At 46.6% G+C, this 24,315-nt stretch overlaps 1 protein-coding gene across 4 annotated transcripts in view; it reads right to left on the bottom strand.

The window, feature by feature from the left end:
* Positions 1–24,315, bottom strand: part of LOC148508169 (amine oxidase [flavin-containing] A-like) — a 125,667-nt gene that overhangs the window by 42,147 nt on the left and 59,205 nt on the right. For all 4 annotated transcript variants that reach the window (XM_088444909.1, XM_088444908.1, XM_088444907.1 and 1 more), the window contains 4 exons: positions 24,011–24,152; positions 8,535–8,684; positions 4,251–4,410; positions 1,228–1,324 (listed from right to left, as the gene is read on the bottom strand). In XM_088444909.1, coding sequence (XP_088301035.1) covers positions 1,228–1,324; positions 4,251–4,410; positions 8,535–8,684; positions 24,011–24,152 — 549 coding nt within the window. The remainder of the gene's footprint in view (positions 1–1,227; positions 1,325–4,250; positions 4,411–8,534; positions 8,685–24,010; positions 24,153–24,315) is intronic.

The following is a 24,315-nucleotide window of genomic DNA, read 5'->3' as shown; positions in this document are numbered from 1 at the left end:
GGGGGGTGCCTAACCCTAATTCCCCCCCTTAAGCCCTAAACCTATCCCACCCCCCCGCGGCTGTCCGCTCGCAGCGCCCGGCATCGCTACGATCGGGATGCCGAGCGCCAGTCTCCCGGCGTCGGGGAAATGCCGGGCGTCTACATCTAGACGCCCGGCATTTCACCCTTGCCGGGATATGACAGTCGGGAAGCCGGCTGCCGGTATTTAGGCAGTCGGCTTCCCGATTGCATACCGTCTGTGCGACTGATGGTCCCTTCCCCTGTGCTGTGCGGGGCAGCAGTGGAGAGATCCTCTTGTAGTTTGCAGAAATGTTGGTGTATGTTCGGTACCTGCAGGTCACTTTGTACTGAAGTACCACTGAGTGATACCACCGTCCCCAAATAATGCCTCGCTCCTGCAATCACCTGCTCCGGACCAGCTGACACAGAGCCAGGCCCCTGTGTAACTGCAGGGAAACAGGAACCACTATACCGATAAAGTGCTGGGGACTGTATAGCGTGCAAAATTACCATCACACTTTCTATAAGGTAACATGTGCTGCTCTAATTTTGTGTAATCCACAAATCAGATCTACTGAGGAGCATCCTTCTCTGCCTGCCTCTCAGCCAGCTGCTCTATGCATGAGGTGTGCAGCTGCACGCTTTGTGCGTACGGCAGCTGGCTGAGAAGCATGCAGAGAAAGATGCTCCCCAGTGGCTCTAATTGTCAATTACACGCAATCAGCGCAGCCAGGCAGCATTCCCTACATGCCTCTCAGCCTGCAGCCACACAGTGAACATCTGTCAACATGCTGATTGGTGTATGGCTGGAGCGATCCACCAATCAGAATGCAGCATTCTCTACCTGCCTCCCAGTTTACAGTAAGACATTGAAGGGCTGCCAGCATGCTGATTGGTGATGGTTGGACCTATCCACCAATCAGAATGCTGACAGAAATTCATTGGATAGAAGCATGTGACAGCGCGGGGCCGCAGGAGGGCTAAGTTATGATTTTTTAAATGTATTCCCGTGAATGGGTGGGTAGGGGCCCAAATACATTGCTTTGCTCAGGGCCTACAATACTGTTAAGATGGCAATGGATTAGGCCCCTTCACCAGGTGACCATTCAACACGACCCCAAACCATATGATGTATGATGGAGACATATAAGATTGCAGGCACGTAGACAATTGCTTTACATTAATGAATTGTGAAAAGGTTATCCCTTATTTATTCCCTTCGTACCCTATGATGGCAGGTGCAGAACCATCAGGTTTCGTGTCATCCAATGTGAATCCAATTGGTGTGTCTTCATCTTCAATCATCATACATCCACAGTAACCTTATTAAATGTAGCAAAATAGGAAAGTATATAGTATAAGAAATATATTAAAATCATAACTTACCCCTCCATACTTGGATACCCCTGTCAGGATGCATAGCTCTGCTGGTGCTGGCGGTCAGGTGCAAATATATGCAGTGATGATCACTATCAGCAGCACTAACTAGCCATATGTTTGGCTAACTGCAGATTGACTTCTCAGTTGTACTTAGGGTCTCATTCAGACGCGCTCGCGAGCGCAGGACGCTCGCAAGCAGCTCGATGGTACCCAAATACGCATGCGCACGAAGGAGGGAGCTCCGTCGTGCGCATGCGCGAGACCCGGCGAGCGGCGGGGTAGCCGTCGCTCGGGGTCTCGCACCAAAGGGGGCATGCTGTCGATGGTGAGTGACAGCACGCCCCCTTTGGTGGGCGTGTCGGGGGCGTGGCTGCCAGACGGAGGCGTTCCCATGGGAACGCCTACCGTCTGGGTCCGGCCCGACTAACATCACTAGTGTTGTCAGTGGGAGTGATTTTGGCTCTGATAGAGCCAAAATCACTCCAGGACTTGTGGCCACAAGACCCTACCGCAGGGTCTCGTCGCAAGCCCGATGACCATCTTGACCATCGCGACCATCATCATGGACGCTCGCATAAACTGTGGGTGGTAACCCACAGCTATGCGAGTGTTCAAGAGGCCGCTCCAAGTTTAGGTAGGAGGGCCCTGATTCAGAGCGAGTGCTCTGGTCAGAGCGTCCGGCTCTGAATCAGGCCCTTAATCTATTAGTATTGTAGCAACATTTTATGTTGTGGATGTATATTCTCATTAATTATGTGATGTTGCAGTCTACTGCAGAAAAGAAAATTGGCAAATTCTGTTTGTATATTGTACTATGCCTGACATACGCCTGGTGCAACTGCTCTCGGTTTTGAGTCCAATGTGTCCAACTGAACATAAGAACATAAATACAATTTTTTACGTACATTTTTTCCTAAGTGAGTTAAAAGTAGAGATGTGCACGGACTCCCATGTTTTGGTTCTAACCTTTTAGCCTGGTCTGACATTTTAGCCTGGTCTAGTCATTGTTAGTCATCATCACTGCATATATTTGCACCTCATGCAAGTCAATTATATGCGAAATAAACTAAATATATTGGGCTCGATCCATTTAGAAGTGAATTACTCACGGCTGTATGCCGCACGTATGGTATAGATAGACTTGCACATTTTTGCTGCAAGCAAAATTGTGCGAGTCCTGGGTAAGATTGGACCGCAAGGGGGTCAAATTGATCGCCGTTACATCGGCAACTCGCCCCCTTGGCTCCTAATTGGATTGAGCCCATTGTATGTTCATATGCGTATACATTTTTGGTGCAATACCAAAATGCGTATCATACAAAAAAAATTAAAAACAGTTAAATGTCCTATTCTTTTCTAAATGAGTCACAAAATGTTACCATGTAAATGGTGAATTTGTAAATAAGAAATACTTGTTCCGTTGTACCCAAGCATTGTATACACTACACTGCTACAGCATCTGTGGTTCCATTAGAAGTAGAAATCAGATGTAATGGCAAAAAGGGCTAATGGTCTATTACAAGAAACTTCATACATCATGTTGGAGCTGGTGTTACTACAACAAATTACAAAGAAGTGCAATTATGAGACACAAACAACTGCAGGTAGAGCCTAGAAAGAAACAGAGAGAACAAACTTCATAGTTACCTGCCTACTATGGTATAAACTTTAAATACGAGAGAGACAGAAAATTAGACCAAATACACAACAGTGACAACAGTTAGAATCTGAATCAGGGCGTCCCTTTTTTTTTTAAAACTCCGGCCTCCAGGCCGCTCGCACAGCTGTGGGTGACCACCCACAGCTTGTGCGAGCAACCTGGTGATGGTCGCGATTATCGCGACCACCGGCATTGCGAGGAGACCCTTGTGGTAGGGTCTCAGCACTCGCAATGCCAAGTGGACTTCCTGCTCTTATAGAGCAGGAAGTCCACTACTGACATCACGAGTGATGTCAGTAGGGCCACCCACAAACGGCAGGCGTTCCTTTGGGGCCCTCCCCCAATGCGCTCGCGAGCGGGTCTGAATCAGGCCCAAAATCCCACGTAAGGATGTTATACTGCAGTATACTGCTACTGTAATGGACACAAAAAACAGTAGGTAATTTGATCTTGTTTCTAAGGAGCATTAATGTGTCTCAAAGTTGCGCCGCAGCATAGTGTACTATGAGACTGATTCAGTACGGATCGAAAATGCAATCGCAATAGCGATTATGCACGCAGTCTCACTGCGACGATGCGCTAATGTCTGCGATTGCTATGCCATACACAGCCTTACATAAGGAAGCCCACCTTACCTTACACACATCCGTAATACGTAGCAAGACTGCAAAACCATCGGTAACATCGAGTACAATCGCAGCCTCACGCACCTAGCACAAGGTCTGACCTTACTCAGGAATTGCTAACCTCGTCGCACGCAGTGAGTACACAAGCTGCGTATGGTATCGCAGTGGCTAATTTATGCACGCCTCTGCAATGGCGTTCAAGTGCACTGGCACGCCTGCAGTTCGCTGACCACCCCCCATAACCACAAATGATACTTCCTGTTAATCACTCTGCGATGGGTCTGCATAGTCACTGAGATCTCAGTCGATCGTAGTTGAGTGTTTGCGCATGCACACTGCGATGCATATGCAGAAAGCAACAATCGTCCGTCGGCGTGCGTAATCGCACTTGCAATCGCTGCTGAATCAGGCCCTATGTACAGTACTGTACATTTCCATGGAACGGCACTATACTTTACAGAGAGTTAATGATTGTGATTGCTGCAGGCAATTAAAAGTCAATGACTTTAATAGTGAGTGCCAAACGTGCATGTAATGTTAGAAAGACGTGTAATGACTACACTGCTCTGATATACTACTTACCCATTTTCCTCCAGAAGGCTTCCTTGTAATACATCATGCACTTGATAACAGATCCCATTGGAAGACGATGTATTAGCTGGTTTCTGATTGAAGGCAACTCTGGATTAAAGTGGATCTTAGTAGTCAGTACAGGTGGTATAGCACTGATAACATAGTTGCTCTGAAAGTACAAATGTTATTTCTGTAACTAAAAGTATATAAATAACCATCAAACAGAAATCCACTCTTCCTCATTCCTATAGATACTGTACAACAGGTCGCTGAATGCAAACAATGATCCTTGAATGCTACTAACAGGCAGTATGATATAACTAAAGCTGGGTACACAGTTTATATATATATACGTAAGGTATATACACATATATACATTACTGTATATAATATAACATATATAATACTAATGGGCTGACAGTGACAGTCACTTACCCATTGTGTCAGACGCCGCTCCTCGCTTACTGCAGTGCACCACACAATCCACAATCTGCCGTCCAGAGGAGAGAGACTCGCAAGATGATGATGTAATCATCTAACAAGACCTTCCCAGTAGCTCTTCAGCGGCACGTCGGGAGAGTGGAAGCACAGTGGCCCTGATTGAGAAGCGGACGCTCTGACAGAGCGCTTGCTCCGAATCAGGGCCGGCCTTCTTGTTTTTTTAGAGCGGCCTCCCGGCCGCTCGCATAGCTGTGGGTGGCCATCGTGACCATCGCGACCATCGGGCTTGCGACGAGACCCTTGTGGTAGGGTCTCGTTGCCGCAAGCCCCAGAGAGATTTCGGCTCTCACAGAGCCGAAATCTCTCCCACTGACATCACTCATGATGTCAGTGGGGCCGCCCCCAAATGGAGGCGTTCACATGGGAACGCCTCCATTTGGACAGCCACTCCCCCGGCCCGCCCACCAAAGTGGGCGTGCTGTCACTCAACACGCCCCCTTTGGTATGAGACCCGGAGCGACGGATTGCCTGTCGCTATCCGGGTCTTGCGCATGCGCCCTGGGCCACCATCGACCCGCTTGCGAGCGGTCTGAATTAGGCCCAGTGTATGTGAGTAACCCCCCTCCCCCACCCTGGCCTGGACACCCACCCACTTACCCTACCACCACAGAATTTTAATAAATAGTGGGGGGATGAAGTCTGCACGGGTGCAGTGGGTTGCTTGCAGGGCCGGCAGGTCCCCTAAGCCACCAGGCCCCATAGCAAGTGCACCTCTTGCACTCTCCATAGTTACGCCACTGCTTTTATGTACACAGGACTGCACCACCATCACAGACAAAATGTAAAAGCGGACAGTCCTGTGTAGCCCTATGAAAAACTATAAACCGCTGGATGGGGGCTCCGCTCAAAATACAAACAATATGGAATGGAGTTTAAAGATAGTATCATCCCTTTACCAGTTTTGGTGCCTGCAAATACCATTATAAAAAGCACTAGCGTAACTACCATAGATGTAGGGGGTGGGGCTGCTATGGGGCCTGGACAGCTTCCGTGGCCTGGCCCTCCCACTGCACCTACGATGCCAGGCTAGCCGTGGTCACATCTTCCAGGAGTGTGCTGTGCAAGGCAGGCACATCTGCCCTCCCAGTCGGCTACACCTCTGGCTCTCCTCATTGACTGATACTGGGAGGAGGCGTGGCCGGCTCCTGCCAGCATCAGTCAGTGAGGGAAAATGGAGCCAACCGAGAGAGGAGGTGTGCCTGCTCTGCGCAGGGCCGACCCTAGCCCAAATTTTTTGGCAAGCGAGTATATTTTTTGGCACCCCCCTATGCAGTGCCCCTTTTACAGTGCCCTCGGTAGTGGTCCTCCCTGTGCAGTGCCCCTTGTGCCCCCAGTAGTAAGCCCCTTATATAGTGCCCCCAGTAGTACTCCCCCCTATGCAGTGCCCCCAGTAGTGGTACCACCTATGCAGTGCCCCTTATATAGTGCCCCCAGCAGTAGTCCCCCCCATGCAGTGCCCCCAATAGTGGTAACCCTTATGCAGTGCCCTTTAAACAGTTTCCCCAGTTGTAGTCCCCCCCTCCTATGCAGTACCCCCAATATTGGCCTTTTTATAGTGCCCCCAGTAGTGGTGCACGATGCAGTGCCCCCAGTGGTAGTCCCCCCCCCTATGCAGTGCCCCAGTAGTAGCCACCCCCTTGTTGTAGTCCCCCTCTTGTTGTGCCCCCAGTGGAGGTTCCCCCCCTATGCAATGCCCCAGTAGTAGCCACCCCCTTTGTAGCAGTCCCCCCCTTATTGTGCCCCCAGTGGAGGTTCCCCTCCCTATGCAGTGCCCCAGTAGTAGCCGCCCCCTTTGTAGTAGTCCCCCCCTTGTTGTGCCCCCAGTGGAGGTTCCCCTCCCTATGCAGTGCCCCAGTAGTAGCCACCCCCCCCCAGTAGACACACATGTAATAAAAATTAAAATAAAACCACTTACCTGAATCCCCGCTCCCGCTCCAGCCGCCGCCATCCGCTCCTCAGTCCGATCAGGGCCGCTCTGCATTATGGGAGAGACGTCATGACGTCTCTCCCATTACCCACTGCGGGAGCCATAAAGCTCCAGCCCAGAGCCGGCAGTGGGCGCAGTAGCCAATGAGAGTCTGACAGACTCTCATTGGCTGCTAATCAAAACAAACACACAACTGCCGGCACCGGCGGCTGTGTGTTTGTCACTGTGTAGTGCTGACCGAACTCCGTCCGGTCAGCGCTACACGCGCGGTGCAGCTGTGTCACAGAGACAGTCTGCCCGCAGCCCACATGGTCACAGCTGAGGCGCCCTCCACTATGTGGCTGCGTACTATGCGTAATGGTAGAACCGGCCCTGGCTCTGCGCAGCACACGCTGAAGGAGGACGTGACCACCAGAGGTAAGTGAAAATTTTGCTATATGGCCCCCTTTGACCTAGTTACGCCCCTAGTTAAACAGTCATACTGTATGACTTAAAGGGATTTATTTATCAACAAGTTTTATTGTATGAAATAAGTTTTGAAAAATTACAGATGGGAACTGATTGGCTTGAGCACCATTTATCATACACAACAAGTTTTAAAACTCATTGCGTTTGATAAAACTCGTTGATAAATGGGCCCCTAAGTCTGATCACATGACTGTTGCCATAAATCACAATGCTGTTAGATGGATACAAACAATTTAATCCCGACGATCGAGCGGATGCCGGGCGCCGCAGTGGACAGCCGCGGGGGGGTGAGGGTTAGGTTTAGGGCTCCCGGGGGGGACTTAGAGTTAGGCACCCTCCTGGGGGGTTAGGGTTAGGCTAGGGGGAGGGAGGGTTAGGGTTAGGCACTCGCGGGGGGAGGTTAGGGTTAGGCACCCTCCCGGGGGACTTAGGTTTAGGCGGCGGGGAGGGGGGGTTAGGTTTAGGCACTTAGAGGAGGGATTAGGGTTAGGCACAGGGGGGGCGGTTAGGGTTATGCACCCTAAAGGAGGGTTAGGGGAAAAAATAGGTTAGTTATACTTACCTAGGGACGATTGGGATTTACTCCTCTGTCAGCCAGCCGCTGTCGGGATTTGAACCGCCGGCCAGGGGTCCAGCGGTAATTCATACCGATTCTTTGACTGTGGGCCTGATTCAGAGCCGCTCGTAAGCGGCCGCTCGTTTGCTCTGAGCGATGTTCGCACAACTGCGCATGTGTATGGGTCATAATGCGCATGCGCAAACCAGTCATTGCAGTCGGAAATCGTGCGCTTGCAAAACAGCGAGGGGCTGCTAATTTGATTGACAGAATGTACCGTTTGTGGGTGGTAACAGGGGAAGGTGCTTGAAAACGGGCGAGTGGAAATTTGCCCGCCAAGTTGAGCTGTCACTCACTGCCCGGTCCCTGCAGCATGTGTACAGACGATCGGCAAGGCGTCCGTGCACACCAGCAGATTAAATAATATATCTGCAAGATATATCTTCATTTGCTGTGCTCCACAGCAGATCGGATACAGTATGTCAGTGAACGATGTTGATCGGTTATTCACACCAGCAGATGCGCCATAGATATATCTATCAGTGTCTACTCTTTTTAAGACAGCACAAATATCCAATAAATCCTTTCTGCAAAAAAAGAATGCCAAACCAAAGGATGTTTGTTTTAGTTGTACTACACAAATACAAAGAAACCGAAACTGGTAAAAATCAGATTCTTCAGCTAATCACTGTACTTATGAAGTAACCAAAGTACCTGTTCCTTCAATGTTGCACTGAACAGTAGATTTTAATGCAGCTATCCAGGATAGACAGATTATTAGATTATGCTTTTTCCTGTTTTTTTTTTTTACTTTGGCAGGAACGTTGTCAATTTTGTTTACCTTATATATTTCATGGTCCAAGGTCTCCACAATGACAGCGTCACCTGTCTGATCAAGTCTGATAACTGGGCTTTGTAACTTTACCCGACCCTGAAGGCGCTCCATTATCTTTTCACTTATCTGCCCAGACCCTCCAACAAACTTTCTCTCCTGTAAGCAAACAACAAGGATATGAAACATGTGTAGTGCAACTTTCCAAACAAAAAAATTAAATGTGTGTGCTACTGTGATGTTCATAGTTTAAAATAATTGTAAGCTTTTGCTCATAATGCTGCATACACACCATACTTAGCATGCTAAAGTTAAACTGTGTACATCTGCTTGCTAAATGCAGCTCAGACCAGAAGTCAAATTGGACTAATTATTCTCTTAAGGATGTGGCATGCGGTAACATTGATTTTATTTAACAGCAAATAATGTAGCATTGTGAAGGTTATAGGAGGAACCCTCCCATAAATATGGCAGTATGCAAAGAGCAATCTGAAAATCTATTTAACCAGAGCTATTTTATCAAAAGGACTTTCCAACTTAAAAATCTAACTATTCTACAGTTTAAGTTATTCTTCTACAGATTGCAGATGTGTACCCCATCTGTGAGACTTCTCCACGGCCTGGTTGCCTGGTGTTTGGTGGCTCGTGAGAGATACAAGATGCACAGCCATTCAACCACTACTCTGTTGCAGGGCCAGCTTATAGGTGGGGCAAACGGGATGGTCGCCCAGGGGCCCCCACATATAGGGGGCCCCCACACTGACCCAAGCATTGCCCTGAACTGGACCACTCTGGACTGGTATATATTACCTTGCCGGCTCGTTTAGGCTTGTCACTTGAGACTGATGGAGGAAGCTTTGCCTCCGCCTCTACATTGCGTGGCCCGGCTGTGGCTGCCAATCAAAGCCCTGCTATACAAAAATTAGTAAAATAATAACATGACACACACACTGCAGAAAGTGAACATTTATTACATACATAACACACTCACACATACTTACCTTCTGCCAGATGTTTGGTCCCCTTCTCCCGTACAATTCCCATGGCTTACCTGTAAAAAAAAATAATCCAATACTCACTATCTCCTGGCGTAGCATCTGTCCCCTTCTCCAGTAGGCTCCCCAGGATTTGGCAAAACAAAAAAACAAGTTGACCGTGCCATTTCAGACAGAGAGAGGTATGTGATAACTGATTGGCTGTGACCATGTGCCGTTGACTGTCAGCCACTTGAGTCACTGGTGGGCCCGGCGAATGACAGAAACCTCTGTCATTTACCGGGGCAGAGATATATGTGTTATCATCACATACATCTTTACATGTCCGAATTGGTACATGCAACTAATTTTTTTGTTTTGTCAAGTCCCAGGGAGCCTACAGGAGAAAGGGCCAGGAAGTAGGTGAGTTTTGGATTTTTTTTGCACGTAAACTGTGGCAATTCTGCGAGAAAGGGTCCGAACATCTGGCAGAAGGTAACTATGTGTGAGTGTGTTACGTATATAATACACTTTTACTTTCTACGGTGTGTGTGTCATGTCGTTATTTTACAAATATTTTTACAGTGGTGGTACAGGTGGCAGCTGCCTGCAAGGGAAGGAATGCTGGCGCCTGTAGTTCCACTGTAAAAAACAATAGTACTTATCTATTTTTTACACTTTTACCCCTGCACCCACTGGCCAGGGGTGTAGGGAAGAGCGCCGGGCTTCAGCGTAAGCCAGAGGTGTTTGGGAGAGGGGAGACCCCTTTATTGGGGGGTCCCCACCTCCCCTGAGATCCCTGGCCTGGGCTGACTAGCTTGGGGTGTTAATGCTTTGGCGGGGAAGACCCTGACTAGGTTTGAGTCCGGTGCTGGTTTTAAAAATAGTTTGAAACATGACATTTTTTCCCCTATTTTTAAAACCAGGACTGGGTCTCAAAGGCAAATCCTGGTTCCAAAAATACGGGGGAACCCTACACGTGTTTCCCCCCCGTATTTTCAGCACCAAGACTGTCTCAGGAGCCCGTGGCTGGTTATGCTTTGGGCGGGAAGTCCACATCAATTTTTTTTTTTTTAATTAACCCTTTTTATTTCAAATTACAGGCAGAAACATACACGGATCACACCGATCTGTGTATGTTTTTGCAAGAGACGCTGCTCAGGAGGGGTCTATTTGAAAGTTCTATTTTTGAACCGTGTTTGCTATTATTACATCCGTGATTATAGTCACGATTCTTGGTAAATTCCCGTGTTGTATTCAGACTATGGTGTATTTATTTCTAATTGTATTTACCTGTGCATTTTTAATTCAGAATAGGCCGTGTTCACCTATAAAAATACAGAAAATACCCCCTTTTTATAGTAAATTCCCGTGTTTGTAAAAACAACAAAATATTCCCGTACATGCAAACACGGAGCTTAGTAAATTTACCCTAAGTATTTTTGCAGGCTTCCTATTCTTAAATTAAATAGGAAATACTATAACAAGAAAGTTCTTTCTACAGGACAGTTTATAACCTACCTTTATGTCAGCATAAATCACCCACTAACCTCTGCACAAAGGTTAGTACGTTTAATAAAAACAGCTGACATGACTTGAAAGTGCAAATGTGGCTGCCTGCAACTTTTATTACATTATTGCATTATAGCACACACAGCAAATGCTCCATAAACTTTCTACCTGTATGCTAAATAACTGCAGTGTCATCAGTGTTAAACCGGAACTGCTAGTACCCTAAATATTACTGGACTCCTCTGATTAAGTAATCAGAGAACATTGGGATAAATATTCAGGCTTTGGAGCTCATGTATGAAGGGTAGTTATCAATGCTTGGAGAGAGATAAGGTACAAAACAATCAGCTCTTAACTGAAATTTTTCAAACACAGCCTGTAAAATGTAAGTTAGAAGCTGATTGGTTAGTACTAGGGGTGAGCGGGTTCGGATTTCTGAAATCCGAACCCCCCCGAGCCCCCCCGATCCGAGTCCGATCCGAGTCAGGCTCGACTTTTCCCGCCTGACTCGGATCTGAAATCGAGGCAAAACGTCATCATCCCGCCTTCCGAGTCTCGCGGGTTTTGGATCCTATATAAGGTACCCGCGTCAGCGCCATTTTCTCACTCGGCTGTGGACAGTGAAGAGGGAGGGTGGGAGTTAGGGCTGTGTAGTGTAGTGTAGTGTAGTGCTGCTGTTGTCCACTACTTCAAAGTCCATAGGGGCTGGCTGTGTTGTGCTGTGCTGCTGTTGTTAATAGGGGCTGTGTCCACTACTTCAAAGTCCATAGGGGCTGGCTGGACTGTGTTGTGCAGTCAGTTCTCCATAGGGGCTGTGTCCACTCCAAAGTCCTGTGCAGTGTCCCAGTCCTAAAGGAGTGCTGTAGTGTTGTCCAGGGGGTGCTCTGTCCATCAGGGGTGCTCCCCCCAAGTGCTAAAAAAATAATATATTTTCTGTGTTTGTGAATTGTGTGCGCAGTAGCCGCACGTGCATCAACAAAGTAGTGCCAAGCGTGCGCCTGTGTCATAAGTAAAGGGCCGGCTGGCTTGACCGTTAAAGGGTGCTGTAACCCCCGAAAGTACACTCCAGTCCAAACCAAAAAAAAATTATTTTCTGTGTTTGTGAATTGTGTGCGCAGTAGCCGCACGTGCATCAACAAAGTAGTGCCAAGCGTGCGCCTGTGTCATAAGTAAAGGGCCGGCTGGCTTGACCGTTAAGGGTGCTGTAACCCCCGAAAGTACACTCCAGTCCAAACCAAAAAAAAAATTATTTTCTGTGTTTGTGAATTGTGTGCGCAGTAGCCGCACGTGCATCAACAAAGTAGTGCCAAGCGTGCGCCTGTGTCATAAGTAAAGGGCCGGCTGGCTTGACCGTTAAGGGTGCTGTAACCCCCGAAAGTACACTCCAGTCCAAACCAAAAAAAAAATTATTTTCTGTGTTTGTGAATTGTGTGCGCAGTAGCCGCACGTGCATCAACAAAGTAGTGCCAAGCGTGCACCTGTGTCATAAGTAAAGGGCCGGCTGGCTTGACCGTTAAGGGTGCTGTAACCCCCGAAAGTACACTCCAGTCCAAACCAAAAAAAAAATTATTTTCTGTGTTTGTGAATTGTGTGCGCAGTAGCCGCACGTGCATCAACAAAGTAGTGCCAAGCGTGCGCCTGTGTCATAAGTAAAGGGCTGGCTGGCTTGACCGTTAAAGGGTGCTGTAACCCCCAAAGTACACTCCAGTCCAAACCAAAAAAAAAATTATTTTCTGTGTTTGTGAATTGTGTGCGCAGTAGCCGCACGTGCATCAACAAAGTAGTGCCAAGCGTGCGCCTGTGTCATAAGTAAAGGGCCGGCTGGCTTGACCGTTAAAGGGTGCTGTAACCCCCGAAAGTACACTCCAGTCCAAACCAAAAAAAAATTATTTTCTGTGTTTGTGAATTGTGTGCGCAGTAGCCGCACGTGCATCAACAAAGTAGTGCCAAGCGTGCACCTGTGTCATAAGTAAAGGGCCGGCTGGCTTGACCGTTAAGGGTGCTGTAACCCCCGAAAGTACACTCCAGTCCAAACCAAAAAAAAATTTATTTTCTGTGTTTGTGAATTGTGTGCGCAGTAGCCGCACGTGCATCAACAAAGTAGTGCCAAGCGTGCGCCTGTGTCATAAGTAAAGGGCCGGCTGGCTTGACCGTTAAAGGGTGCTGTAACCCCCAAAGTACACTCCAGTCCAAACCAAAAAAAAAATTATTTTCTGTGTTTGTGAATTGTGTGCGCAGTAGCCGCACGTGCATCAACAAAGTAGTGCCAAGCGTGCGCCTGTGTCATAAGTAAAGGGCCGGCTGGCTTGACCGTTAAAGGGTGCTGTAACCCCCGAAAGTACACTCCAGTCCAAACCAAAAAAAATTATTTTCTGTGTTTGTGAATTGTGTGCGCAGTAGCCGCACGTGCATCAACAAAGTAGTGCCAAGCGTGCGCCTGTGTCATAAGTAAAGGGCCGGCTGGCTTGACCGTTAAGGGAGCTGTAACCCCCGAAAGTACACTCCAGTCCAAACCAAAAAAAAATTATTTTCTGTGTTTGTGAATTGTGTGCGCAGTAGCCGCACGTGCATCAACAAAGTAGTGCCAAGCGTGCGCCTGTGTCATAAGTAAAGGGCCGGCTGGCTTGACCGTTAAAGGGTGCTGTAACCCCCGAAAGTACACTCCAGTCCAAACCAAAAAAAAAATTATTTTCTGTGTTTGTGAATTGTGTGCGCAGTAGCCGCACGTGCATCAACAAAGTAGTGCCAAGCGTGCGCCTGTGTCATAAGTAAAGGGCCGGCTGGCTTGACCGTTAAAGGGTTCTGTAACCCCCAATGTACACTCCAAAACAAAAAAATATATATTTTCTGTGTTTGTGACTTGTGTGCACTGTGGCTGCACGTGCATCAACAAAGGAGCAGCGCCAAGCGTGCGCCTGTGTCCCATAAGTAAAGAGACGGCTGGCTCATTTCTTAAAGGGTGGTGTAACCCACAAAGTGCACTACTCTCCAGCAAAAATAAAAAAATATTTTCTGTGTTTGTGTGCGCTTTAGCCGCACGTATATATCAATATAACATAAATGGAGGACCAAACTTTCTCCGATAAAAATAAAATAGGGAAAGATCAAGAACCACTTCCTCCTAGTGCTGTTGCTGCTGCTGGGAGTTGTTCATCATCCCAGAGAGGAAGTAGGAACATCACTACTTTTACTAAACAATTGACCCTCCAACAGTCCCTAGTGATGAGGATGAAGTACGACAGCAGTCATCCTGAAGCAAAACGTATAACTAAGGCCTTGACTGCTATGTTGGTGTTAGACGTGCGTCCGGTATCCGCCATTAGTGCAGTGGGATTTAGACAATTGATGGAGGTAGTGTGTCCTCGGTTCCAAATCCCGTCTAGATTCCACCTGCATCCTCAAAGCAGCAGCGACAAGCGTGCGTCTGTCTGTTAAAGGGTGGTGACACCCTCAAAGTGTGCTACACAAACAATTAAAATATTGTTCTTTTTTTTTCTGTCTTTGTGAAATGTGTGGGCTGTAGCCGCACCTGCATCCTTAAAGCAGCAGCGACAAGCGTGCATCTGTCTGTTAAAGGGTGGTGACACCCTCAAAGTGTGCTACACAAACAATTAAAATATTGTTCTTTTTTTTTCTGTCTTTGTGAATTGTGTGGGCTGTAGCCGCACTTGCATCCTCAAAGCAGCAACGACAAGCGTGCGTCTGTCTGTTAAAGGGTGGTGTAACTCTCAAAGTGCTCCAAAAAATAAAAAACTATTTTTTTAATGTGTTTGTGACTTGTGTGCGATGTAGCCGCACTTGCATCCTCAAAGCAGTAGCGACAAGCGTGCGTCTGTCTGTTAAAGGGTGGTGACACCCTCAAAGTGTGCTACACATACAACTAAAATATTGTTCTTTTTTTTTCTGTCTTTGTGAATTGTGTGGGCTGTAGCCGCACTTGCATCCTCAAAGCAGCAGCGACAAGCGTGCGTCTGTCTGTTAAAGGGTGGTGTAACCCTCAAAGTGCTCCAAAAAATAAAACATTTTTTTTAAGGTGTTTGTGACTTGTGTGCGATGTAGCCGCACTTGCATCCTCAAAGCAGCAGCGACAAGCGTGCGTCTGACTGTTAAAGGGTGGTGACACCCTCAAAGTGTGCTACACAAACAATAAAAATATTCTTCTTCTTTTTTCTGTCTTTGTGAATTGTGTGGGCTGTAGCCGCACCTGCATCCTTAAAGCAGCAGCGACAAGCGTGCGTCTGTCTGTTAAAGGGTGGTGACACCCTCAAAGTGTGCTACACAAACAATTAAAATATTGTTCTTTTTTTTCGGTCTTTGTGAAATGTGTGGGCTGTAGCCGCATCTGCATCCTTAAAGCAGCAGCGACAAGCGTGCGTCTGTCTGTTAAAGGGTGGTGTAACTCTCAAAGTGCTCCAAAAAATAAAAAACTATTTTTTTAATGTGTTTGTGACTTGTGTGCGATGTAGCCGCACTTGCATCCTCAAAGCAGCAGCGACAAGCGTGCGTCTGTCTGTTAAAGGGTGGTGACACCCTCAAAGTGTGCTACACAAACAATTAAAATATTGTTCTTTTTGTTTCAGTCTTTGTGAAATGTGTGGGCTGTAGCCGCACCTGCATCCTTAAAGCAGCAGCGACAAGCGTGCGTCTGTCTGTTAAAGGGTGGTGACACCCTCAAAGTGTGCTACACAAACAATAAAAATATTCTTCTTCTTTTTTCTGTCTTTGTGAATTGTGTGGGCTGTAGCCGCACTTGCATCCTCAAAGCAGCAGCGACAAGCGTGCGTCTGTCTGTTAAAGGATTACATCGGTGACAGCATCCAAGTAGGCATGTCAGACAGTCCGTACCTGTACTGGCAGGAAAAAGAAGCAATTTGGAGGTCCCTGTACAAACTGGCTCTATTTTACCTGAGTTGCCCCCCCTCCAGTGTGTACTCCGAAAGAGTGTTTAGTGCAGCCGGGAACCTTGTCAGCGAAAGGTGTAGGAGGTTGCTTCCACAAAATGTGGAGAAGATGATGTTCATAAAATGAATTATCAACTCTTCCAGGGAGACCAGCCTCCTGAACATACAGAGGGACCTGTGGTTCCAGCAGGGACGAATTAATACTCTGTGAGGATGAGGATGTACACACTGAAGAGGGTGAGGAATCGGTGGATGAGGAGGATGAGGATGACATCTTGCCTCCGTAGAGCCAGTTTGTGCAGGGACAGATTAATTGCCAGCTTGTTTTGTGGGGGCCCAAACGAACCAATCATTTCAGCCACAGTTGTGTGGCAGACCCTGGCGCTGAAATGATTGCTTTGTTAAAGTGTGCATGTCCTGTTTATACAACATAAGGGTGGGTGGGAGGGCCCAAGGACAATTCCATCTTGCACCTCTTTTTTTTCTTTGCATTATGTACAGTTTGGGGCCTAGTTTTTCAAACTGCCATCCTGTCTGCCACTGCAGTTTCACGCCTAGATGGGTCACGTGTTTGTGCCACCCACTCGTGTCGCTTAGCATAGTCATCCAGCTACCTCGGTGCAACCTTTTGGACATAAAAACACTATTGTGAGGTGTGAGGTGTTCAGAATAGACTGGAAATGAGTGGAAATTAAGGTTATTGAGGTTAATAATAGCATAGGAGCAGAAAAACCTACAAATTCTGTGATTTTAGCTGTTTTTATGCTTTTTTTCAAAAAAATACAGATCCAAAACACAAAACCCAGAACCCAAAACACGGAAGGGTGGTTTTGGCAAAACCAATCCAGATCCAAAACACGAAGAAAGATCCAGATCCAAAACACAAAACACGAAAAGTGGCCGGTGCACACCCCTAGTTAGTACTTTATCTCTTTCAAAGCTTTGATAAATACCCCCCATAGAGTTAGATACATTTTACATACTGTAACACATACACGGGTAAAATACATCTGAAAAGACTCTGTTAAGAGTTTATACATCTTAAATTGTGTCCTGTTCTGCAACAGCAGAATATGCGACAGGTTTGAGCCAGGAGCAACAAAACTATAGGGGTGTGACTTGACAATGCTAAAGTCACATTACACTCTTTGTATACTGTAACATACTGTAATAAGGCATACATGCCTACCCTCCCAGAATTCGCGAGAGGCTCCCCATTATTTGGGTAACCCCACTAGCGCACGGAGGAGGGGTTCCTAAGTACCCAGCCTTGTCTCCATCTCTGCGCCATCCCCGGGCCACCCACGATCAGCGGCGCTGCCCGGCCAGGCCCCTGCCAGTTCAGATGTCAGCGCTTCCGCGACAGGTGGCTTTCATAGTACCTGACGAGGAAGCACTGACAGCTGAATCGGCAGTGGAGGGCAGTGTGCCATGCTCACAGCCCTCCCAGAGGAAGCTAGACAGAGGGAGGCACTGCCGGAGCCGGGCTCACACACGGCGGCGGGCACAGGAGCGGGAATTCAGGTAAGTGGTGTTTTGTTTATTTTTTTGTGTGTGTATTTTTCATTGTATATGTAAGGGGCACTGCTGGGGGGCACTGCAAGGGGGGATCACTACTGGGGGCACTGGCACTACTGGGGGCACTGCTGGGGGGATGTACTACAGGGAGCACTGGCACTGCTTGGGGGCACTATCTAAGGGGCACTACTGGGGGCACTGCATAGAGGGGACTACTACTGGGGGCACTAATTAAGGGGCACTGCATAGGGGGGACTACTACTGGGGGCACAATATAAGTGGCACTGCATATGGGGGACCACTACTGTGGGCTCTGGCACTGCTGGGGAGGCACTACTGGGGCACTATATAGGGGGGCCTACTACTAGGGGCACTATATAAAGGGCACTACTGGGGGCACTGCATATGGGAGGGCACTACTGGGGGCACTGGTACTGCTAGAGGGGCACAACTAGGGCACTAAATAAGGGACACTGCAGAGGGGGGACCACCACAGGGCACTGCATAGGGGAGACTACTTCTGGGGGCACTATATAAGTGGCACTACATAGGGAGGACTGCTACTGGGGGCAGTATATAAGGGGCACTGCATAGGGGGGACCACCACTTAGGGCACTGCATAGGTGGGTCTACTACAGGGGGCATTATATAAGTGCCACTACATGAGGAGGACTACTACTGGGGGCAGTATATAAGGGGCACTACTGGGGGAACTGCATAGGGGGGACTACTACTGGGGGCACTTTATAAGGGGCACTACATAGGGAGGACTACTACTGGGGGCATTATATGAGTGGCACTACATAGGGAGGACTACTACTGGGGGCATTATATAAGTGGCACTACATAGGGAGGACTACTACTGGGGGCAGTATATAAGGGGCACTACTGGGGGCACTGCATAGGGGGGACTACTACTGGGGGCACTATATAAGGGGCACTACATAGGGAGGACTACTACTGGGGGCAGTATATAAGGGGCACTACTGGGGGCACTGCATTGGGGGGACAACTACTGGGGGCACTATATAAGGGGCACTACATAGGGAGGACTAGTACTGTTGCACCTAATTATATATGTGTGGAAGGGTAGGCATTTCTCTCGCATTTTGCCCACTTCCTGGTGAATTAGGCAGAATGGGGAGACTATTAGCGGCGATCTGCGGGTCCGGGCGTTAGGGGCAGGGCCTAATGATGCGAATTCGGCCGGCCCCGCATCCAACTCCACCCACCTGCTTCTCCTCCCCAGGCTTTTCCTGGGGAGGAGAAGTATGAAGTCGGCATGTATGTAATAAGGTTTCATATACACAAGATTAGTGGCGTAAATCCCGAAGGCAATGGAAGCATTAACCAACTGTCAGGGGGGCACCGAGGAGGGAGGGACAACCACATTCAGACTATTAGAGACACCCTCTGTACTGCCTCTGTTACTTCCCATAGTTGACGGCACTAGGACCTAGAGCAGCTTGTCGGAGGTGCAAACTCCGACCTGTGCCTTCTGCGCATGTGCGGCTCCCCGTCACGTCTTTCTTCTCCGTTTGTTCATACTAACCTCCCACAGTGGGAGAGTGTATCACCATCAATTGTGTACCCTCACCTCTAAGGTACAGGGTGACAGGGGGTTGCTGTGGGGCGTGACAGGGTTGCTAGGGGGTGGCGCCTGGAGACCATGCCTCCAGGCACCATTAGAATTTCTGCCAAGATAGAATAGTGCTATTACTAAATGTAATAATGACATTTACCATTTAATATACAATACAGAGACAAATAAAAAAGTAAAGTGCATATTACATTCAATTAAATACCAACATTTGTTGTCTTTGCCTTAATCAAATGGGTGACTGCAATTTATACATAGAAAGCAATAAATAGAAAATGTACAATCTCACAAGCACTCTCCAATTACCACATTTACATATAAAGTTAACACCACAGTGTAAACACACATCAACCAAATAATTGAATTAAATTTGCAACAGTCCAGGACTGTTGGGGTGCCTTGAGGAACAAGTTTGCAGTCATCATCAATCCAGACTGAACTGCTAATTTATCAGATACACCTAGCCATCCCATACACTGCTCAATCAATAATAGGTTGGGTCTCGGCAACCGCAAAGCCCCAGGGAGCTTCCTGCTCCGGACCTCAGGCTCACCTCTCCCTTATGTGAACTGGGACATGGGACGGTTTTCCATCTGATATTTGCTGATGCTGCTTACCAATGGGATTTTGTTATGTGTCTATAACCCACTTCATGATTGTAAGTGCAACCTGTAATTAAAGATTTTGGTTTAAAAATGAATCTACACTATATTTTCCTCTATTCTATGTCTTTCCATGCCTGGTGTGTATCTATGAGAACATAAGGGCTGGCAAGGCACTATTTTTTACAGATCTACAGACAGCCATCCCTTACATAGAGGCTTGGAATCTTCTCTCTATGGGGAAATTGTGGACATTCATCCATAAATATGAATGGACTTACCAGTACCCATCAAATCAAGGGTGATTTAATTCATTTATTTGGTTGATGTGTGTTTACACTGTGGTGTTAACCATATATGTAAATGTGGTAATTGGAGAGCGCTTGTGAGATTGTACATTTTCTATTTATTGCTTTCTATGTTATGAGTATTTCCTTGGGTGTATACTCATTTTGTATTACTCCAGCTGCACTCTAATTTTCATTGCGCACTCTTTTAAGGTACTTCCTTCTGAATTGCAATTTATACATATAATATAACAGTCACACTAATAATCTATACACAAGAGGAGTGGCCCTGTCGCAATCAGCCATAAAAATTGTCTGCCAATCATCATCATTAGTGCATATTTTTTCCCATGTGTACCACCAACAGATATTCCTACCGACAGGCATATATGTGTAGCTTGGTCACATTTAGGTAAATACATCCTTACTGTACTCAGCGCCTATGCTTCACCTCCCCGTCTCACCCCCATTTGGCCTCTCTAGGTATAGGGAGTTGTAAAGTATTACATGAGTCTGAATTTGCACAAAGACTCAAGCATAAAGGGGCACATCCACTAGGCGTCTAGTGAAGGACTGAACGATAACGATATCGCTATCGTTCAGTCGTTCATTAAACTGTGCAGTGCTTACACTGAACGATATACCATTCAGTGTAGGCACCCTCCCTCATCCCTGAACATGGTCAATCTGTCGTTATCGGCAGATTGCCCGGCATGTTCAGGCGATGATTGATGTTGGAAACGACCAGCAGGAGCGCGCATCGCTGGTCGTTTCCGATATTTTAGTGCCCGATTCATGCACGATTAATGGACAACTGAACGATAACGATGTCGTCCATTAATATCTGCTAGTGGATGTATGCCTTAAGTTTTTTTTGTAGGAATGTACATAAATGCATTACACACCTACATTCAGTTCAACATGAACACGACTGAGTTAAATGGGTTTGTGTCTCTGTTTAACATTAACAATTGTGCAACTTTAGAAATTGCTGCCAAAAGAGCATGAAAGATCCAGGTCAAAGACTGGTGGAATGCTGACATTCAATAAAAAGATAAGACAGTACATTTTACCTTCTACAGCATAACATGTTTCTCTAGATGTGTTCCGCCGGCCTATGCTAGTCCATAAAGACTACCAGGAATATTAAGACAAAAGAAAATCTAAATGCAAATAGGTTTACCTTAGCTGCAGCTCACAAAGCTAAGTAATAACCAACATTTACTAAATATCCTCAGCCCTTATATCTTTTTTCAAGTAACATCAACTTTAACTTAATGTTTTATTGTTTTCAGTGCATATTTATATATGTGTTAATGTTAATCACTCCACTGTTTGCAACATCAGCATATTTATAAAGTATTTTTATTCATCTTGAGTCATTTTACATGGAGTGCTCTTTACAAGCCCTTAGTTAATTTTTCTAACTTTGTCACCGAATAAAGGAGCTCATTCAGACCCGGACGCTAAGCTGCGCTCTCACGCAGCTAAAAGGGGCCGGGTATGCAAATGCCGCAATCGTACTGTCTGGTGTAAGGACGACCTCTATGTCTTAGAGAGCGATGGCAGAGCGAACGGACGCCAGTATAAAGACGCCCACTTTTCTCTCTTAACACGTCATCTCCAGGAAGTGTGTGAACAATTGGAACCATCAAGAGCTGTCGGAGCTGCACGCAGCGCTTGAGGTAGACCTTACCCCACTGCAAGCACTGCGATCACTGCATGCTGAAAAACAACCAAGTGACATGTACAATGACGCATCTTTGCTAATTATGCATACCCATAAAACTCCATTTTGTCGGCCAGGCACGCCTGCGTTCACAGCACCACTCCCCCGTTCACAAGCACCTTCCCCTGTTACCACCCTCAAACGGCTCTGTCACTCAAAGTAGTCCCGTCTGTGTACTACGAGAGCACGATTCCTGGGCGCACACTGACTGATTCGCGTATGCGTACTTTGACGCATATGCATGCGCAAATGTGCAATAATCGCCCATAGCGTGCGTTCACAGCTTAGCGAACGGGTCTGAATCAGGCCCAAAGTTGATTGTTTGCAAATAATAACATTTTACTTCAAGTTTCATTATATATTTCATGATTTTCCATATATTCTAACACTTGGAAAATGTATCTAGCTTCATAGACTATTGATTCAAAACTCATATCCAATCAGTCCCCTCTCTGATTAAAACACAACTTTCCTACTCTGTTCTTGAAAAAATTAATTTAAACCTGGTAATGTCAACCAAGTTTGCTTTAGGAAGTCCTTGGGCCACCACCATATTAAATATTGACCTTTGGACTACTTGCAACCCACAAGTGGAGACTTGTATAAATACTGTACATGAAAAGTAGAGTGTAGCAAGGTAACAGAATAGCTGTAGAACAATAATGCATATGTGTAACTGTTTCTTTTCATTGACAAAGTTTGGATTGCCCAGGGATACCTGAACTCAGGGCCGTAACTAGGGTAGTGCGGCTGGTGCCATCGCACAGGGCACCACAGGTCAGGGGGCGCTGTTTGGGCCTGTCAAATTTCTGTTTATTATCATTTTCACTTGTAGCTTCCTCTTATTTCATCCCCAGCATCTCCTGACCTCTCCTATCTCTTCCCTGCCCCTTCCTAATGAGGCCATTCCCCTTTTATGGGTGCATTATGTCCCTTTGAAAAATGACGGGGGCGCCAATGCTCTTTCTGGCACAGGGCACCAAAAAGTCTAGTTACGGCTCTGCCTGCACTTAAATCCAGTCCTTAGTGTATTTATTTAATCATTATGTTTTTTTTATGATAGTCACTCAATTTATTTTACTACATAGTCATGCCTCACCCTCCATTGGCTTGAACTTTAACACTGTACATACTGGCCATCATCCAGATGGCATTAGAATAGTTCTTAATGAGAACAAATTCAATAGCACTACGTGAAAAAATTAAGCATTTATTGCTGTCAGAGATAAAATAGGTAAATTAATAGCTCCTGTTTTATGCTTCATATGCAAACATTTGCAATATTTGTTTATATAGCACTGAGATATTTCAACATGCCACTTGTTGCGACATTCTCTACAGTGATAGCACTGTAAAGTATTGTCTGTTCTACCCGTGCGTGCTAACTCATAAATTATACTGCCATACTGCCATCTTCAAATTTTACAGCAGCTCTGTACAATATTTTGGCATTACGTATGGGTGACATAGTGGCGTCACCGGCGCCAGACCCAGGTGCTGCAGCTTGTCTCCCACGGCTCTTGGGTCTTGCTGTGTGTTTTTTTTTGCCTTTCTGAGGGCGGGTGTAGATGGGCGTCTGACCGCTTTGGTAAGAAGCTTTCACTGGGTTTCTTTGACTTACAGATGGACATCGATTGTCGATGTCTGCTGGCCATTGATGTATTTCTTATGATGGTAGTGTTTTTAACATTCGATAGCGGCGTTCTGATGTCTGCCGTCATCGAATGGTAATGACCCGATGGTGTTCCGATAGTTAACTTTTTTAAAGGAAATGCTGAGAGCTGCGCCGTCCCTGACCTGTTCTGTCCTTACACAGTAACTGCTTCGGGCCCCAGATACTGCCATCTGTATTGCCCCACTCCCGTCCACTGCCAGCAACACTACATGAGTATTTCGCATACACCAACAGGGTTTTTTTGTGCATGCAAAAACCAAAATTCAAAGCAAGACCATTCCCCCTCTCCAATGCAGCCTCAGCAGACAGCCCCCTCAGGTCAGCGCGCCCTTAGGCAGCTGTCTAAAAAAGCTGCCTAATGGAAGCACCGGCCCTGACTGTAGCATTAGCATTTCATGCGACTGGACTGGGGAAAGGTTGCAAAGTGGGAAACAGATCCCAGAAGCAAATGCATCTGTGTAGAACACTGGAGTTTGGATTGGCAAGGTTTCTGACTTTTACTCTGGAGCGCACTAATTTTAAATTGTGCCCCAGCCTGTATGCATTTAATAATCTTGGGTTTTCTTCTATGGTATATGGATACATTAAGCTAAAGTCCTGTCTTCATGTCCGTTAGTTCATTAACTACAAATTATTTTAAAATACAGCACTTTGAAGCGCACACATACAGTATTACATTTTATTCACCTGTCCTCCGTTGTCAGTTGAGAAAATCCTTGTTGTTCCGCCACAAATCCTTACATACCAGAGGAACCACAATGTAGAGACCTGTTGTGTCTCCGCAGTTACAACTAAATTCACAAATAGCTCTGCAAATCGCCTTGCAGCACTGAAAAACATAAATTTAGACACAATATATTTAGTTTTCCAAATACTGTAGGAGGATGGAAGTGCTCTAAATTTGTGTGTACAGTTAGGAAGATGATCGTTATAAATTCAAATATTTTATTTTTGCAAGAAATTTTAAGTAAATTAGGAGGGAAATGCTATTT

This window comes from Taudactylus pleione, unplaced genomic scaffold (genome assembly GCF_031769625.1).
Source record: "Taudactylus pleione unplaced genomic scaffold, aTauple2 ptg000374l, whole genome shotgun sequence".
NCBI lineage: Eukaryota > Metazoa > Chordata > Amphibia > Anura > Myobatrachidae > Taudactylus > Taudactylus pleione.
This window is presented reverse-complemented; position numbering and strand designations above follow the sequence as displayed.